Genomic DNA, 20,198 nt, shown 5'->3' with positions numbered 1-20,198 from the left:
TGTTTGGTTAGGTAGCTCAGGGACTGGCGGTACAGTACATCTAGTTAACTCAACTGGGTGGCTGACCAGCAGGGAATCAGCATGGTTGGTTAGTTAGTTCAGGGACTGATTCAACAGTAGTACGTCTGATAGACTCACCTCAGTGGCCAGATAGAAATTTGCCATTGTCTAGTATAATGTAGCCACTCTCCCAGTATGACTGAGTCTAGAAATGCTGTGTTTCACTTCTAACCAGGAATTTACCAGAGTTAGCAAGCTCAGACAACCAAGAAGTAATCAAGACATAGTTTATTAGTCAGGTAAAACAACATACCTCCATCATCAATTAAAACCATGACACAGGGCCCAACATAACTACATTATACACCTACAACACAGCACAGAGACAAAGTTATACATACCCAGCAGAAGATGCACACAGTAGTTGTGAGACAGATCTGGCTATAGATGCTAATTGTGAAACATTATGTGGGAGCTCTGATTCTAGAGGGCCTCCTTAGTAACAGCTACACACGGTGAGTATGCTAACCACACTTAGCATGTGAGGGTTCTGGCTACAGAATGTCCCCCCTTAGTAAAGGCTACACATGGTGAGTATGCTAGTCAGACTTAGCATGTGAGGGTTCTGGCTATAGTATGTCCCCCCTTAGTAAAGGCTACACACGGTGAGTACGCTAACCACACTTAGCATGTGAGGGGTTTGGCTACAGAATGTCCCACCTTAGTAAAGGCTACACACGGTGAGTATGCTAATCACACTTAGCATGTGACGTTTCTGGCTACAGAATGTCCCCCCTTAGTAAAGGCTACACACGGTGAGTATGCTAACCACACTTAGCATGTGAGGGTTCTGGCTACAGAATGTCCCCCCTTAGTAAAGGTTACACACGGTGAGTATGCTAACCACACTTAGCATGTGAGGGTTCTGGCTACAGAATGTCCCCCCTTAGTAAAGGCTACACACGGTGAGTATGCTAGTCAGACTTAGCATGTGAGGGTTCTGGCTACAGAATGTCCCCCCTTAGTAAAGGCTACACATAGTGAATATGCTAATCACATTTAGCATGTGACGGTTCTGGCTACAGAATGTCCCCCCTTAGTAAAGGCTACACACGGTGAGTATGCTAATCACACTTAGCATGTGAGGGTTCTGGATACAGAGTGTCCCCCCTTAGTAAAGGCTACACACGGTGAGTATGCTAACCACACTTAGCATGTGAGGGTTCTGGCTACAGAATGTCCCCCCTTAGTAAAGGCTACACATAGTGAATATGCTAATCACATTTAGCATGTGACGGTTCTGGCTACAGAATGTCCCCCCTTAGTAAAGTTGTGAGACAGATATGTAGATGCTAATTGTGTAACCCTCTGTGGGAGCTTTGATTCTAGAGGGCCTCCTCTCGCTACAGGATGTCCTCCCGACCGTCTCTTGGCCCTTCCTTAAATACCAAACCAAGCAATGGGTTTTCTTTGAAGATGCTGATACACCAATCCCTAAGCAGATGATATGGTTATCGTTTTACTTGGAGATATTGGTTTTAGATCGTGATGTCTTCGTGATTCCTTTCAGGGTATATTGATATGTCATTAGACAGATAAGTTCACAAGCCAAAGGTCAATCGGAATGTTAATGGTGGGGTCATTAAGGCCTTTTGTTCACTCAGGAGCCAGAGCCTTCCAACAAGGCAAGATTTCTCTAATTCTCTAAATAGTCATAATGTGATGCAATATTGGTTTAAGATGCGACCATTCAAATGACAAACACGCCAATTGATTGTGAGCTATTGAGGATCCTATTTCGATGTGTAAGAAAAGACACGAAAGATTTCTGAATGTTTATGATCTGACATGTTTATATATTCATAGATGAGAGATTTCCATACTACTCTGTAAATGCAGTTAATAGCTGTGTGCTTTTGGCCATAGCTGGAAATATACACTCATACATTAAACTGTTTATTACTGTAAAGAATATTAGACATTCAGCATAATGGTATAAAATTTTGAAATTTCATTAAAACACAGGCAATTGCATGTACATCCTTAATAACACAGAACAAAGTGCAGTAATCAGCAGTTTTGCTATTTTTCGTGAAGAGGCCGTGTTTCTGCATTCATTTCTACAAACTGAAAAAGGTGGATGTGCCGAGACAGCTGTATGATCCACTGATGTTTTCTTCTGTAAAAAGTTCAGGGTTTATCTTTATATGTTAAAAGACAAAGTTTTATAGGGATCATTGTGGTTAATGAACCTTACTTGAACCTTATACACATAGTCAGCTATGTAACAGAAAAAGAGTGCAATATTTGAACATCAGCAAGTGGTAATATGTTTCATAAAACAAAGATTTTATAAAAATCTTAGTTGAATTAATCTGAATAATATTTTAATTTAGATTCAAATTACTGCATTCAGGACACACAGCACAATAGCTTTATGCATTGTAGTAAAGTATCAAAAAACTATTCAGGAAAAAGCAAACCTGTGTATTTCCTTCAATTTTAATATTGGTTAGATCTATTTGTAGCACATTGGTGTGAGTCCTGGCAGATAATCCCACTGAATGTGGAAAAGAGAAACACTGCAGAATGAAGTGGCCGATGCAAAGAGCAAAACAGAGACTGGACAGCTGATAAAATGGTGAAAGGGCTTTGATAAGATGCTGAAGGACATCTACCTACTGCTCTTTATTGGGCAGCATCAAATTCAATTCAATTTTATTTATATAGCGCTTTTAACAACAGTCATTATCACAAAACACTTTACATATAACTGGCCCAAACCCCCATCAAGCAAGCCTGAGGCGACAGTGGCAAGGAAAAACTCCCTCTAGCAGGGAGAAACCTTGAGAGGAACCTAGACTTGGAAGGGGACCCCATCCTCCTCTGGGCGACCAGGGAGCATGAAACTGTATTTATACTGACATTCATTAGAGTTTATATAGTTATAAAGTCCCAGTTGGTTTCATGTTGTTATCTCCAGGAGTCCAGGTGCGGGTTCACACAGTGTAGTGTTGGCTCGGGATCAGCTCAGGATCAACTCGGGATCAGCCTGGAAAAGAGAAGATGGAGAAGTTATTGTCCTACACCTAACCTCCGGCTACTAAAGTAACTATGGCAGCCTGGCTAAAAGAGAGACCTGGAAGGAAGCACAGACATGAGGGTATCCAGGGGTTTTGGCATCAAGCCAACCTACCGTCCACAGCTTAAGTGATCAGCGAGAGTCGCAGGACGACAGCACCAATCCCCCCTTTCACCTTTAATCTCAAATGACTATGAATCTCCAGATTTCCCCTTCACCTTAGAAAAGGGGATTTAACTTTCCAAAAGACTGGCTAAAGAGGTATGTCTTAAGCCTTGACTTTAAAGCAGAGATTGTGTCTGAGTTCCGAACACTAATAGGAAGTTTATTCCATAGCTGTGGTGCTTTATGAGCAAATGCTCTTCCCCCAAAAGTAACGTTCTTTATTCTGGGTATGGATAGAAGACCTGCGTCTTGCAATCGAAGCGTAAGTTATAGTTATAAGTTAAGAGTAGCATTTTGTAGTCAACACGAAATCTAACTGGCAGCCAGTGCACTGAAGATAAAATTGTCTATATTTAACTGGAGGAAGTTGTCTGACATCCACTTTTTGATGTTAATTAAACATTCTTCCATTCTATGAAGTTGCTGTCTATCTACTGGTTTAGCCGATATATATATTGCTGATATATATATATATATATATATATATATATATATATATATATATATATATATATATATATATAATTGTATCATCTGCAGAGCAATGAAAGCTAATTCCATGCTTACGAATAACTAAGCATAAAAGTAACATGTATAGTGAAAATAGTAGGGGACCTAAAACTGAACCTTGTGGCACTCTGTATCTGACTCTGACACAGTAACATGTCAAACAGCTTCTTCCTTCCCTCCATCCCAGTCAGGGCATCCACGTTCTTGTGCCAGTCTGTCATCTCCTCCTGTGAGTTAAAAAGTCCATAGTTATCTAGGTGCATAATAATGTAGCAGAAGTGTCTACTCAGCTCGCCCTCCAGAGACGGCCCTTTGTCTCAGTGGAGCTTCCTGTGTAGATGTTGTCTGCCGTACCTTCTTCTCCTCCTTTTTGATGGTCTTGCGGTTGGCCTTGAAGTCAATGGACTCCTTGTGTTTGGAGCCCAGCAAGGTGCTGAGCATGCCATCAGCAGACACCCTAACCCTTCTCAGGTTGAGCCTCTTCATTCAGCCCTTCAGCTCATAAATTTTCTGCAACAGATTCTGAATCTAAAGTAACAAATTTATGTTGAGATGAGGTGAGTTCCTCAAGGGTGTTAATACTATCAAAAGCACAAGTAATTAAATGGAGATACGAAGCATGACAGGTGTATAAATGTATAAATAATGCACATCCCTAATTCATCCCAAAGGTGTTATATCGGCTTGAGGTCAGGGTTCTGTGCAGGTCAGTGAAGTTCCTCCGCACCAGACTCACTCATCCATGTCCTTTTGCAGACCTTGCTTTGTGCACTGGTACGCAGTCATGTTGGAACAGGAAGGGGCCATCCCCAAACTGTTCCCACAGATTTGGGAGCATGAAATTGTCCAAAATGGCTTTGAATGCTGCATCATTAAGGGTTAGGGTTAAGAGTTCCTTTCACTGGAACTAAGGGGCCAAGCCCAACCCCCACACCATAACCCCCCCCTCTACCAAACTTTATACTTGCACAATGCAGTCAGGCAAAGTATCGTTCTCCTGGCAACTGCCAAAAGCGAGACTCATCCATCAGATTACCAGACAGAGAAGCATGATTTGTCACTACAGAGAACACATCTACACTGCGCTAGAGTCCAGTGGCGGCGTGCTTTATCATCCGAGGCTTTGCATTGTACTTGGTGATTTAAGGCTTGGACGCAACTGCTCGGCCATGGAAACCCATTCCATTAAGTTCTTCAACTAATCTGAAGGCCACATAAAGTTTGGAGGTCTGTAGCTATTGACTCTGCGGACAGTTGTCGACTTGTGCACACTGTGCGCCTCAGCATGCATAGAATTAACCGTAGAATATTTAGTAGCGAGGAAATTTCATGAATGGGCTTATTGCATAGATGGCATCCTATAACGATACCACGTTTGAATTCCCTGAGCTCCTGAGAGAGACCCACTCTTCTTTTTCAAATGTTTGTAGAAGCAGTCTGCATTCCTGAGTGCTTGATTTTATACACTTGGGGCTATGGAAGTGATTGGGACATCTGAATTCGATGATTTGGAAGGGTGTCCCAGTACTTTTGGCAATATAGTGTATATTTTGACTAATATACTATTGTTCTTCGGTCAGATGAAACATTTCCGATAAATTTAAAAATTAGATTTCTTGCTTTATGATGCCACAATTGAAGCATACCCAGTACACCATGCATTCTCAGGTGTTGTGTTTATTGAGTACAAGTTTATGTGTCTCAGAGTGCCATACTCATGAACCTGAAGATGAGTGATCATCTACACTAGTGCCTTGAGAAAACAGAAGGCCGACACAAATAAAGCAACAGGGCTAACTGAAGACAACAGATGACCTACATAAAGAAAGCAGCAGGCCTTCCTGAAGACCGCACCAGACATACCTGAAGTCAAGTCAAGTCACGTTTATTTATAAAGCACTTTAAAAACAACAATAACAGCTGACCGAAGTGCTAGACAAGCAAGACAGTGGCAGGCCTACCTGAAAACAGCAGTAGGCCTATCTGAGGAAAGCTGCAGGCCTACCAGAAGACAGCAACGGGCATACCAGAAGACAGCAACAGGTATAAAAGAAGACAGCAGCAGGCCTACCTGAGGAAAACAGCAGGCCTACCAGAATACAGCAACAGGCCTACCTGAAGCTCCTGCACAGACAGTCCTGACAGCTTGAGGGGGGAGCACGCTCTTTTAGTGCCTTTTCTCTCTCCACCTTCCTCTGCTCCTTCTGTGCTGCCAGCAGCGCTGTCGCTGTCTTCAGCAGGTTGATCTGCAAAAACAAGGGGTGTCACAGCATTGTTGTCAAAAGACAGCATTTGAGCAATTCTTTATGCTTGTTGTATAGGCTTATTGTTCTCAAATTACAGTTATGCTAGTGGTCGATTGTGCAAGACCCAGAGTGGAAGGATTGTGCCTGTGAATGAGCTTTCAGCCCTGGCTCCTTATCACTTCCATTATGTGGTGATAATTACATACATTTTACTATTAATGAACACATTTTGTAATGTGGGTTTAAATGTAATGGAAAAGCGTAACTTTAAAGTCTCCGGGATGCAGTGGTCTTGTATTTTTTTTCTGCAAGGAAAACAGCATCTATAGATATTGGTATAAGAAATCATCTTGCCTCCACAGCGCAATTTTCCCCACATAAAACAAAAGCTTACCTGTCTATTTCCACACCCAGTAACATATTAGGCCCACCAGCAATAAAAAAAAAACAGAAGAGTGTTATATACTGTGCACAGGTAAAAGGAATTTCTTTTTACTGAAAAGTGCATATTTTGTACGATGGAACATTACTCACGCTTCCTACATACTGGGACGCCGAAGACTCAAATTTCTTGTAAGCATTTCAAAACTAGGATGCATTTCAATACTAGGATGTAGGATGCATTCATTAAACCTTATCCTTACACATAATACCCGAGAAGAATTAAGCAATTTATACCAGTTCTGTTGTGTACAATAAAAGAACTGGCAGAAAACTAAATGATCACACCCAAAATGTAATTTCCTAAGGGAGATATCGATGGGGGTATTACAGTAGCAGAGATATAAATCTAAGGGTGGCAGATGTGGGTCAGTCGGCTTGCTGTGAAACCTAGCCACCAGGTGCATTGTGGGTGATCAGTCAGCTGTCAGTCACAGCTCCTCTGGGAGCATTTTTCCCTTCAACTCGCTGCATCGCAGAGATGATGGACTTTAAACAAACATATAAAGGGTGAGGGAAAGGTGAGAGACAGAGAGAGAGTGAGCGGGAGTGACACCCTTCTCGTATGCAACAGATGCTCGGGAGGATTAATGCTAATTTCAGTTATAGGCTCCCTGCAGTGTGAAAGCCAGGCTCAGGAATGAAAATCTCCTGAGAATATTCCTGTGCGGGGTATCCTGTGGATGTTATCCTGTGCGCGGTATCCTGTGGATGTTATCCTGTGCGCGGTATCCTGTGGATGTTATCCTGTGCAAGGTATCCTGTGCACGGTATCCTGTGCGCGGTATCCTGTGGATGTTATCCTGTGCACGGCATCCTGTGGATGTTATCCTGTGCGCGGTATCCTGTGTCCGATATCTTGTGGATGTTGTCCTGTGCACAGCATCCTGTGGATGTTATCCTGTGCGCGGTATTCTGTGGATGTTATCCTGTGAGCGGTATCCTGTGGATGGAATCCTGTGCACAGTATCCTGTGTCCGATATCTTCTGGATGTTATCCTGTGTGTGGTATGCTGTGCACGGTATCCTGTGCACGATATCCTGTGCACGGTATCCTGTGGATGTTATCCTGTGCGCGGTATCCTGTGTCCGATATCTTGTGGATGTTATCCTGTGCGCAGCATCCTGTGGATGTTATCCTGTGCGCAGTATCCTGTGGATGTTATCCTGTGCGCGGTATTGTGTGGATGTTATCCTGTGTGGTATCCTGTGGATGTTATCCTGTGCGCAGTATCCTGTGTCCGATATCTTGTGGATGTTATCCTGTGCACAGCATCCTGTGGATGTTATCCTGTGCACAGTATCCTGTGTGCGTTATCCTGTGTGCAGCATCCTGTGTGCGGTATCCTGTGGATGTTATCCTGTGCGCAGCATCCTGTGGATGTTATCCTGTGCACAGTATCCTTTATGCGGTATCATGTGGATGTTATCCTGTGTGCAGCATCCTGTGTGCGGTATCCTGTGGATGTTATCCTGTGTGCAGCATCCTGTGTGCGGTATCCTGTGGATGTTATCCTGTGCACAGTATCCTTTATGCGGTATCATGTGGATGTTATCCTGTGTGCAGCATCCTGTGTGCGGTATCCTGTGGATGTTATCCTGTGTGCAGCATCCTGTGTGCGGTATCCTGTGGATGTTATCCTGTGTGCAGCATCCTGTGTGCGGTATCCTGTGGATGTTATCCTGTGTGCAGAATCCTGTGTGCGGTATCCTGTGGATGTAATCCTGTGTGCGGTATCCTGTGGATGTTATCCTGTGTGCAGTATCCTGTGTGCGGTATCCTGTGGATGTTATCCTGTGTGCGGTATCATGTGGATGTTATCCTGTTTGCAGCATCCTGTGTGCAGTATCCTCTGGATGTTATCTTGTGTACAGTATCCTGTGTGTGGTATCCTGTGGATGTTATCCTGTGCGCAGTATCCTGTGGATGTTATCCTGTGCAGAGTATCCTGTGTCCGATATCTTGTGGATGTTATCCTGTGCGCGGTATCCTGTGTGCGGTATCCTGTGGATGTAATCCTGTGCACAGTATCCTGTGTGTGGTATCCTGTGCGCGGTTTCCTATGCACGGTATCCTGTGCGCGGTATCCTGAGGATGTTATCCTGTGCGCAGTATCCTGTGCGTGGTATTCTGTGTGCAGCATCCTGTGCACGGTATCCTGTGTCCGATATTTTGTGGATGTTATTCTGTGCGCAGCATCCTGTGGATATTATCCTGTGCGCAGTATCCTGTGGATGTTATCTTGTGTACAGTATCCTGTGTGCGGTATCCTGTGGATGTTATCCGGTGTGCGGTATCCTGTGGATGTTATCCTGTGTGCGGTATCCTGTGTGCAGCATCCTGTGCGCGGTATCCTGTGGATGTTATCCTGTGTGCGGTATCCTGTGGATGTTATCCTGTGTGCAGCATCCTGTGTGCGGTATCCTGTGGATGTTATCTTGTGTACAGTATCCTGTGTGCGGTATCCTGTGGATGTTATCCTGTGTGCTGTATCCTGTGGATGTTATCCTGTGTGCAGCATCCTGTGCGCGGTATCCTGTGGATGTTATCCTGTGTGTGGTATCCTGTGTGCAGCATCCTGTGGATGTTATCCTGTGTGCAGCATCCTGTGTGCGGTATCCTGTGGATGTTATCTTGTGTACAGTATCCTGTGTGCGGTATCCTGTGGATGTTATCCTGTGTGCGGTTTCCTGTGGATGTTATCCTGTGTGCGGTATCCTGTGGATGTTATCCTGTGTGCAGCATCCTGTGCGTGATATCCTGGGAACCCTATACTCGCTACTCCTAGCCAGCTCATGTGCTTATTCACCACTTTCTACTGGCATGTGACGTGTTGGATTTCTCTCTCGCCACTCATGTGCAACATGCAACACACAGACAACATACGTATGCACATGGCAAGCTGCAGGCTGCTTCTGAGAGATGTTACATGCTTTGGCCGCACTCTAAAGTTTTAAAGCTTTTCCTTTTATGTTTGTGTTGCAGCTATGCTGTTTCCCATAATGCAGCATGCCAACTCACAAGATCACAAGATACACAGTCAAATCTTACCTTTCTGCTGATGGAAAGTGAACAGTAATGAGCAGAGAGGCAACACGAATCACATATATAGTTAGTGTCTGTCCTCTGAATGGATTACAGTAGTAGACCCGCATCTACGAAACTCTTGTGAAGATATGTGACGTTCCCTGAACTTTCTTGTGTTGGGCCTTGGCCTCTGAGGCCATTGTTTCCCTTAGAGGGCACTCCTGGATCCAGTTCGGCTGTCACTCATTTTTAAATATTTCTAGGCAGCGAGCTGACACCGTGGCGACAAGTCTCCCCCATGACACAGCATGCTCACGTTACACGCCTGTATTATGTTTAGTCAAACACTTGAGTTAGTTTTCTTCAGGCTGGGCCAGAGTCCCGTAGTCCATTCAGCTGTCTTCGACTTGTTGAATGTCGGCATTCTGAGATCCAGGCCAGCCTGAAGCTGTCATCAAGACCAGGAGAGCTGCTAGCAGTGCTTTGATGGTGTTTGGGCTTCCCAGTACCATCTGGTTCTGCCGGGTCTGCAGAGAGTGCATTATTTTATGTGGGGCAATCTCCAGAATCTGAGGGGTCACAAATGAACTGAAAATTTCATCAATTTTTGAGCATGTTACTCAAACTCGATCTTTATTTTAGTAGAGGCTCTTGTTGAACATCGAAGCCCATCTGGAATGTAAGACACTTTGATGTGAAGCAGCATTTGGTCATTTTGAATATGGCTGCTGTCGTAGCATATGCACTGGCCCATGACCTGCATGGCATGCATAAGCCAAGGGTAATGAAAAATGACACCCTGGAACAGCTTTAGTTTTGCCTGACTTCTTTGTCATGTGAGATATTTTGGCTGCCTGACATTCGATCGGCTGCAGAAGAGAGGATTCTGCGGTCGTACGGAGAAACATAGCCGCACCATGTGGGTGAAGTTCGTCCAGCAGCTGACCCTGACCCTAGCGACCAACCTGACAGACAGCGCTGCAGGTTTCAGAAGTTACCTGAGGTTTTCTGCTGTTTGATTACAAAGCGTAAAAATTGACTAATGTACCATCCTTAGATACGGTATAGATCTGAAAATGTACAAAAGGGCTTTGTGTGTTTTGTCTTGGCCTGTCCAGTGTGCTACCTCGGCCCACTGCAGCATGGCTATGTTTACACATCAAACATCAATATGGGTCCCGAGGGGATTGGCTAAACCAACACTGACCCCTAGCCCAAAAAAATCATGTGCCCAGTGTGAAGAAACGAGGTGATGACAGGGATGTGGATGCCTTTCAGCACTTCATAACAGTGTGATATTTATGACAGGATCACCTTGGGCAGGGGGGGGTCCATTTCCTTACTGGGACCGGTCTGGTCGCCAGCCTTGTCGCCCGTCGCCCTCTGCTTTCTTTCACTACTTCACTTTCCTTCACTACTTCATTACTTCACTTGCATCACTTTACTGGAGGTCGGTGCTTTTGCTAGAGCAGTAAATGAAGTGAAAAGTAAATGGAATGTTAAAGTATAATATCGTAACAGCCAGCGTGTATAGTGCAGCTAACTTATTCCAGCAATTATCCTTTATGACTCAAGATCGAGCTCTCCCCATTTCTCTGCACTGTATTTTCATGTTAATGGCTGCCATAAAGTGGGGGGGGGGGCAATCACAGGGTTCCTGAACTCCAGTAATAACAGAACATGTTATTCCTTCTCTCAGAACTAGGGCAGATGGGCTTAAATGTTTAGGCTGAGTTATTTTGTGGTTTCAGATGAGTGGAACAGGTGTGGGTTCCCATAATGAAAGACACTCTGCCAGCCCTTTCCATGAGCATTGAATACTGTGCGCTGCAGCGATATGAATAGGCAGGAAATTCATAGAAGAGCAGTCATTGCTTGGATGATGTGCCTGATCAGGGTTTCTGCGATTGGCATTTGGAATCCAATTAAATATCACATGAACAAGTCATATATTAATGCAAAGATCAGAAATCATTGTGACATCATCTGTCCACACAGTGCCATGTGGCCTGTCTTAGAATGCTTAGGACATGACGCCGGGTACTGATTGGACCGGATGCCATTTTGTTAGTAATGTTAACATGTCCAGCACATTTAATCTGTAACTAATGACAACTAGTGATTAAATATGTGGTAACTGGCCACAGGGTGGATTCTCGTTTAAGAAAGAGGAACATTTCTTTCTGCAGCTTTATCTAGCCTTAGTGAGCCTATGTCTTGGTCACTACAACAAACACAATGGCCACGCAGCAGACATGATAGACCTGTCACTTTGCTGGGACTGCAAGAGCATTTGTTTGCTTTGTAAATCAATTATGGTTAGCAAGGCCCAAACAAAAGGCAGGAAAGTTAGCTTCTGCTCTATCACTTGTCCCTCCTGACTAGCATGACTTTTATGTAGTAAATAATTGGTTGAGTAAATTATTGATTTGTTTGCAACGAAGGGAATTTATCCGGCAAGGCAACACATAGCAGTGATGGGGTGTCGTCTTTGGCCTAAATATTTGACATGGTATAATGTGAATAGCTAAAGCCTGAGGATCTTCATAGGAGACCAAGGAACTTCCAGATGGCATCATAAATCAGTGAAAGTTATGGGGGAGGATGCATGTACAAATCCCCCGTTACCCAATTCAATTACTACATTGTTTATTGTCCTGCTTAAACGTTACTAAACATGATTCACAGATATCTAGATCTCAGAGCAGCAGAACACATTGCCTTTGTGCTGTCAACCAAAAAACCTAATTTTATACTTGAATGCCCCCTTGTGCTCTTTAGGTTGCACTTGAAATACACAGGTGAATCTGAGTTATGTTTCTGTTACGATGTTAAGTTGTTTGACCGCAGGAAATGTAGTATAGATGAATGAAATCTTCCCCTCCAGGGGAGACATTCCTGTTTTCATAGGCACCAGATCTGGAGTATGTAAAACTAACTGGGAAACACAGGAACAAGTAAATCCTTTTAATAAATGATTAACTGCTAAAATGCTGTTCAGGATCGCCGTGAGGTTGTGTCTGCACATTTGACCGCTGTTTGCTAATTCCAGTACTTTAACGTTACACAATTAGCAAGATCATCAGCGATGCCTAGTTAACAGCATAATTTATGGATTAGTGTCATATATCTTGTGTTGTTGTTGTTATTTAATATTCAAAAAATATGTTTTCACTTGTTAAAGAACAAAGGGATGTGGCTGGTTTTTATAAGTGTTGCATGATAAGAAATTATTAATTGTGAAGAAAATACTGACAGTTAAGGAGAAGCACGGATTGTGCTGAAAGCAGAGCACTGCTCAGCATTAATTATTTTTCTTGGCTTTCGTAGTCAGGGCTTGAAAGATTGCCTGAATCAAAAGGGAAAATATAAATAGCAGCAAGTGAAACTGATGTCTGGAATTTGCCCCCTGTGGGTAAAATCAGTACTGAGCATGATGAGCAGTTCCCAAAGTGTACAATTTTTAACCATTAGAAAGTGAAAAGTGATTTATTCATTTTGTTTATTCAGCCGTATGACCCTCCACAGGGAAACATAGAATGCATAGATAATACAAAAATCACACCATTTTGCATTTAACTAGCATGTGAATTTCAGAGACTGTGAGGCCTCTGAGCACAGAGAGACCCCCTATTTCAGGAAACTGCGGCTGGAATTCAGCCTGCTGCTTCGGATATGTGGGGCCTGTTTAGCTGTACATAAGCCATCTGAATATAGACGATTTATTTCCATGACATTTCAGTTTGATCTTTGGAAAAGAACAAAATAGTGCGACAGGATACACAGTGTAAAGCTCACATACATACAAAAATGCTGCATAACCTCAATGACCCAGCATTTTACATTTAAAAGAAGTTTTTCAAAAATCTGTACAGAATGTACCCAAGTATTGAAAGGTTCATTCAAGGGGTGTCACACTGTCTTACACGGTGCCTCCTTCAGCAAGTCAGACCTTCTATTGAACCAAGGTAGGAATTATCCTGAATCTGAAAGAAAATGAGTTTCTATTTTAGATATTATCAAACTCAGAAATGTACGATGATTTTTATGTTTGCTTCAGAAAAAGAGAATGTAACCTGGTTTATTGAGCATGTTCTCTTTAACTGCAACTATTGTGGGAATTTTGCAAGAACTAAATTCATATTGTTTGAAATGGTTTACGGATTCATAACGGATTCATGCTTTGTGAAACTTTGCATTTCACTTAAAAAGCTGAGTAAAGGTTACATATTGAATAGGATGCAATTGATAGCGTTTCTTCGTTATAATGCTGCCTTACCAGAGTGCACCCTCTTACTGGGCGTTGAAGAGCTTCTTCCTGCCCTCCATTCCTGACATAGCTTCCACGTTCTTACGCCAGTCAGTCACTTCCTCCTTCTGGAAACATGTTGAGATGCACTATTACGATAGGCCCCTAACAAGCATATGAGCAGTAATAAATGCTGTGCTTTTAGCCTTACTCCTGTTGACTACCCTCACCTTCTCCTCTTCCTTTTTGACGGTCTTGAGGTTAGCCTTGAAGTCGGCCTTCATTAGCTTAGTGTCTGCCAGGGCGCCCAGCATGTCGTCAGCTGACTTCTTCACTCGCTTCAGGTTTGGTCTCTTCATTTTTCCCTTCAGCTCAAAGATCTTCTGACTCAGGTATTGGATCTGTCAACAGTCAAGTTGCAGTGAGACAAGGCAGTATAACATCAGATCTGTCTCCCATACATAAGTAATGTTTATGTGTAGATGTTCCCTGTGTGTCCGATGGAGCTGGGGTTCCTGCTGTTTCTGTAGATGTTCCCTGTGTGTCCGATGGAGCTGGGGTCCCTGCTGTTTCTGTAGATGTTCCCTGTGTGTCCGATGGAGCTGGGGTTCCTGCTGTTTCTGTAGATGTTCCCTGTGTGTCCGATGGAGCTGGGGTCCCTGCTGTTTCTGTAGATGTTCCCTGTGTGTCCGATGGAGCTGGGGTTCCTGCTGTTTCTGTAGATGTTCCCTGTGTGTCCGATGGAGCTGGGGTTCCTGCTGTTTCTGTAGATGTTCCCTGTGTGTCCGATGGAGCTGGGGTTCCTGCTGTTTCTGTAGATGTTCCCTGTGTGTCTGATGGAGCTGGGGTTCCTGCTGTTTCTGTAGATGTTCCCTGTGTGTCCGATGGAGCTGGGGTCCCTGCTGTTTCTGTAGATGTTCCCTGTATGTCCGATGGAGCTGGGGTCCCTGCTGTTTCTGTAGATGTTCCCTGTGTGTCCGATGGAGCTGGGGTCCCTGCTGTTTCTGTAGATGTTCCCTGTGTGTCCGATGGAGCTGGGGTTCCTGCTGTTTCTGTAGATGTTCCCTGTGTATCCGATAGAGCTGGGGTTCCTGCTGTTTCTGTAGATGTTCCCTGTGTGTCCGATGGAGCTGGGGTTCCTGCTGTTTCTGTAGATGTTCCCTGTGTGTCCGATGGAGCTGGGGTCCCTGCTGTTTCTGTAGATGTTCCCTGTATGTACGATGGAGCTGGGGTTCCTGCTGTTTCTGTAGATGTTCCCTGTGTGTCCGATGGAGCTGGGGTCCCTGCTGTTTCTGTAGATGTTCCCTGTGTGTCCGATGGAGCTGGGGTCCCTGCTGTTTCTGTAGATGTTCCCTGTGTGTCCGATGGAGCTGGGGTCCCTGCTGTTTCTGTAGATGTTCCCTGTGTGTCCGATGGAGCTGGGGTCCCTGCTGTTTCTGTAGATGTTCCCTGTGTGTCCGATGGAGCTGGGGTTCCTCCTGTTTCTGTAGATGTTCCCTGTATGTCCGATGGAGCTGGGGTTCCTGCTGTTTCTGTAGATGTTCCCTGTGTGTCCGATGGAGATGGGGTTCCTGCTGTTTCTGTAGATGTTCCCTGTGTGTCCGATGGAGCTGGGGTTCCTGCTGTTTCTGTAGATGTTAGCTGTGTGTCCGATGGAGCTGGGGTTCCTGCTGTTTCTGTAGATGTTCCCTGTGTGTCCGATGGAGCTGGGGTTCCTGCTGTTTCTGTAGATGTTCCCTGTATGTCCGATGGAGCTGGGGTTCCTGCTGTTTCTGTAGATGTTCCCTCTGTGTCCGATGGAGCTGGGGTTCCTGCTGTTTCTGTAGATGTTCCCTGTGTGTCCGATGGAGCTGGGGTTCCTGCTGTTTCTGTAGATGTTCCCTGTGTGTCCGATGGAGATGGGGTTCCTGCTGTTTTTGTAGATGTTCCCTGTGTGTCCGATGGAGCTGGGGTTCCTGCTGTTTCTGTAGATGTTCCCTGTGTGTCCGATGGAGCTGGGGTCCCTGCTGTTTCTGTAGATGTTCCCTGTGTGTCCGATGGAGCTGGGGTCCCTGCTGTTTCTGTAGATGTTCCCTGTGTGTCCGATGGAGCTGGGGTCCCTGCTGTTTCTGTAGATGTTCCCTGTGTGTCCGATGGAGCTGGGGTTCCTGCTGTTTCTGTAGATGTTCCCTGTATGTCCGATGGAGCTGGGGTTCCTGCTGTTTCTGTAGATGTTCCCTGTGTGTCCGATGGAGCTGGGGTCCCTGCTGTTTCTGTAGATGTTCCCTGTGTGTCCGATGGAGCTGGGGTTCCTGCTGTTTCTGTAGATGTTCCCTGTGTGTCCGATGGAGATGGGGTTCCTGCTGTTTCTGTAGATGTTCCCTGTGTGTCCGATGGAGCTGGGGTTCCTGCTGTTTCTGTAGATGTTCCCTGTGTGTCCGATGGAGCTGGGGTCCCTGCTGTTTCTGTAGATGTTCCCTGTGTGTCCGATGGAGCTGGGGTCCCTGCTGTTTCTGTAGATGTTCCCTGTGTGTCCGATGGAGCTGGGGTCCCTGCTGTTTCTGTAGATGTTCCCTGTATGTCCGATGGAGCTGGGGTTCCTGCTGTTTCTGTAGATGTTCCCTGTGTGTCCGATGGAGCTGGGGTCCCTGCTGTTTCTGTAGATGTTCCCTGTGTGTCCGATGGAGCTGGGGTCCCTGCTGTTTCTGTAGATGTTCCCTGTGTGTCCGATGGAGCTGGGGTTCCTGCTGTTTCTGTAGATGTTCCCTATGTGTCTGATGGAGCTGGAGATGATGTTTCAGTCTGAGAGGAGCATTTTAAAATCATGACCTCATCCATGCTTCTGAATTTCTGACATTCTCCTTATATGCATGCCAAAGCCATGAGGCTTATCCTCATACCTGCCATTTAACTCCCTTGTCCAAGGTATTCCTCAATTCCAAATTGCTGCAATATCAATGCTGTATAAATGGGTAAAACTGCTTTACATTAAGTGTCACCAAAGCACCTATATCTAAATGGCCTGCAAATGTCAGCTTACTTTCATAGTAATGCTGCTTTAATGCTTGTGTTGCGGTGCCAAAAACTCCATTTGTAAATGATAAATAACAAATATATAACGTTAACAGTGAAATAGGAATACCTCTATTTCATTTTTGGCCACTTTTGATTCAATATCGTACCGTGCTTCATCAACAACATCGATCTTTTGGTGGAGCTCTTTGCACAGGTTCTGAGCAGAAAGAGGAAATGTAGAATTTATTAACACAGACACGTATTTCGCTGTTCTGCTTTAATTGCCATGTGAGCCGCCTCTGAATTGGACTCAGTGAACAGAAATTAAATCTCTGTGAACCGCAGGATCACAATGGTAATGAGTTCACTGGACAAAATGGTAACATGACGTCCAACAGACATTTAAGGAAAGGGCCTATTAATAATCCGGCCCACAGCCCCATCCTTAATTTTTAATCGTCTAAGCATCATTCCTGCCGCTGGATGGCGCATAAATAGGAAATTCAGTTTTATTACTTTACCAATCGGCAGATTATTTCTGATGAAAAGTCATTTCCTTCACCTTGTGGTATTAAATTGAATTTAAACACTCCGGATGCTTAGTGTTGCACTAGAAAAGCTTTATGGGACTGTGGCCTCTGTTTGACACCCTTTGCAAGTAAGAAGCAGAAATCATTACATTGCCTCTCCTCTGAGTGACAGTTTATGTAATGATTAAATCACCCACTTTTGTTTTGGGAGTGAATAAGGAAGCATTAGCGATCCAGCTCCTCGTGCTTAAAAAAATAATCAGAGTATATTTTTCAATGCCAGCATTTAGAAAGGGCTTCTTTCTGACCCCAAACACTTACTGTGAAAATTGTTCTTGGGTGAGTGTCAGTTAGACTGCATCGCAGCGTCTGTTTTGGTCGTTGCCGGTTTCACCCCTACCTTTGTGACGCAAGCTCCGTGGCGTACCTGAAGGTCCTGGACAGACAGGCCAGACAGCCTTAGGGCAGGGGCCCTCTCGTTCAGGGTCTGTTCCCGCTCCAACTTCCGTTTCTCCTCCTCGGCCACCAGCATGGCAGATGCCTTCTTCAACATCTTGGTCTGCAGAGACACCGAGGGCCACCGAGGTGAATAACGGGCCGGGTTTCTTGGTGCAGCTTCTTAGCTTCTGACGGGACTGAGTTGGCCCCGTTAGTTTAAGGCAGGGGTGTCAGACTCCAGTCCTGGAGGCCTGTACATTTTTGGGATTTCCCTCCACAGGGAAAGAACTAAGTTACACAGGGCTCCAGCCCCCCAGGACTGGAATTTGACACCCCTGGTTTAAGGGGATGATTATCACACTTAATGAACAAATAAAAAGCTTAATTTTAAACACTAAACATTTTATGTTCTATCCTTTCCTAGTAAATCGTTTGTTTTCTTCATTATTTGACATATTTTAAAAACTAATTGTCCAAAAACTAGCTGATAATTATGAGGTGGAGCTCTATGCTGTAATAAACTCTGTGTCTGTTGTCAGAGATTTAAACATTTAATTATGGATAGAATGTTCTTGCTGGACGCACCTTCAGCAGCAGTCTGCGTGTCGCAGAGTATTTTGTCTTTTTCTGAAAGGAAAGGAAGGTTTGTCAAAAGCCAGGGCACTGATCCCACTGACAGCCGGTAAATCCCACGTGTCAGTACTGTGCCTTATTACACCAGTTTACACCATTATATGTTCAAAGGGGAAGCATAGCATTTGCTCCACACCACTAAATGTACACAAAGGTTCCCTCGGGGACTCCTGGCCTAATTTAAGACCTGTGTGAGTGACACGGGCTCTATTAGAGGTGTCTGCAGTCGGACATTGCTGATTATTCTTCTAAATTCAGTCAAATGGCGTAAAATGGCGTAATTAACAGTGGCTGTGTAGGCAGATTCCACAACCTTTAATCTGCCCTTGAATAACTTCAATAAAACAATAAAAAATGCCACTTCAGATAAGACTGTACTAAAGGATGCAGCAGACTCCTGACTCAAAGTGCTTTTTTTATGAGTGCAAGTTTGGATGAGATGGACAGACTTTATTAATCCCCGAGGGAAGAATTATGTTAAAGGAAATAAACTATCAAGCAGAACATTCCTGTAGTTAATTATTTAAAGCGTGATTGCGGTCAGTTATCCGGAGAAGTGACTCCTACCTGAAAATACTACCCCCTGAAAACAGTGCAGAACCGCAGGCAGAGTGTGTCCTGACTGTCACACAGATATGGGGGCCACACAGTGCGTTCCATGATAAATATGAACTCAGACTTCATTCCCATGCACTTTTAAATATACTTATCAGATTAGTTCGGAATGAGAAGACTAGGATTCAGTCACATTTTGTCGGTAAGAAGCATCTTGCTCTACAGAGCAGGCAAACTGACTCACCGGTCTGTAGGAAAGATATCAAAGAAGACAGACACAGAGACTGTTAGAAACGGCACATAAGGAGCTACAAATAGTTTCAACAAATGAGGAAAGAAGGAAGAAAAATCTCACCCCTCAGACATGTCTGCTGCAGTTCGGGGCCCTGAAGGAGAGGCCAGAGGTGTCAGATAGAGCCTGGATACATTGCTGAAGCATGTTTTGGGAGCCTTGCGATTTGAATGATCAAGAATTCGAAAGAAAAGTGGCTGCCTAAATCACATTTACATCAGGTTGGCTTGAGCTAAGTCACACTGCCAGTTAGTTTTTGCACACCACAGGTTTTCACCATTGATTTCATAAACTGCAGATTTTTACATTCTTATTAAACACTGGAAAGTTAAGTGAACAATTATAACATGGAAAGAGTATGTAACAGTGCATGTCTGACATGCTATTAACTGTGGTGATGTTATAGTCAAATTCTAGGTTGTCCTTTAGCTTTAAATGCTCTAGTTAACTGTTTCATCCCATGAAACTGGGCAGTATTTAATGTCCCTTGTAGAAAGAATAACTCGAATTTTCTCTTTTGTTATAACTGCTACAGGAGGCCCCATTTGATTAATGAAAGACATGGCATGTTAGCACTCTTAAAGGTATTCAAACGGTGAACATAATGTAAATGTAGGAAATAGGGTGCAGAATTTTTTTTTACTGGTAGCGTTTGTCAGAAAAAATGTAAAAAGTAACATTTCTGACATCCTCAGTATCACGTTTGGGAGGAAGGTGTAACTGTGTGGCTGAGTGAGTCAGAAGTCAAAGTGCGGGTTAGGCTTAGGGGGCTGCGAGGCCCCCATTAAATGTCTCTGGGGAGCTTAGGCAGCACCCCTCCTCCCCCCACTGGGAGAGACAGGCCTGATATTTTTGTCCCCTCTGCCTGAGTGACAGAGATATAACAGTAAGACACCATGAACAGTAAAGAGGGGATAGTATTCAAAAGGGGCGGTTTCAGCCATTGGCCTTTGTGTACTGTGAGCCCACAGGTCGGGGATTGGCTGTGTTCTTCTTTTTGGCACTCTGACCCAATCTGGCCACGCCCACCAGGCC

General features: G+C 44.4%; 1 protein-coding gene and 1 long non-coding RNA gene across 2 annotated transcripts; both read right to left on the bottom strand.

Annotated features, from left to right (window-relative positions):
* Nucleotides 1–2,634: 2,634 nt before the first annotated feature.
* Nucleotides 2,635–4,249, bottom strand: LOC125748428 (uncharacterized). The gene is made up of 2 exons (XR_007399547.1): nt 4,112–4,249; nt 2,635–3,052 (listed from the first exon to the last, which is right to left on the bottom strand). It is a non-coding gene; the product is annotated as an uncharacterized LOC125748428 (long non-coding RNA).
* Nucleotides 4,250–12,957: 8,708 nt separating this feature from the next.
* tnni4a (troponin I4a) lies at nt 12,958–18,812 on the bottom strand. Its single transcript, XM_049024505.1, has 6 exons — nt 18,269–18,812; nt 17,673–17,804; nt 16,843–16,932; nt 13,952–14,122; nt 13,752–13,849; nt 12,958–13,458 (listed from the first exon to the last, which is right to left on the bottom strand). The coding sequence occupies exons 2-5, from the start codon at nt 17,796–17,798 to the stop codon at nt 13,766–13,768; spliced, it is 471 nt and encodes a 156-aa protein (XP_048880462.1). The 5' UTR covers nt 17,799–17,804; nt 18,269–18,812; the 3' UTR covers nt 12,958–13,458; nt 13,752–13,765.
* Nucleotides 18,813–20,198: the final 1,386 nt, after the last annotated feature.

The sequence above is a fragment of the Brienomyrus brachyistius genome, chromosome 1, assembly GCF_023856365.1.
Source record: "Brienomyrus brachyistius isolate T26 chromosome 1, BBRACH_0.4, whole genome shotgun sequence".
Lineage (NCBI taxonomy): Eukaryota > Metazoa > Chordata > Actinopteri > Osteoglossiformes > Mormyridae > Brienomyrus > Brienomyrus brachyistius.
This window is presented reverse-complemented; position numbering and strand designations above follow the sequence as displayed.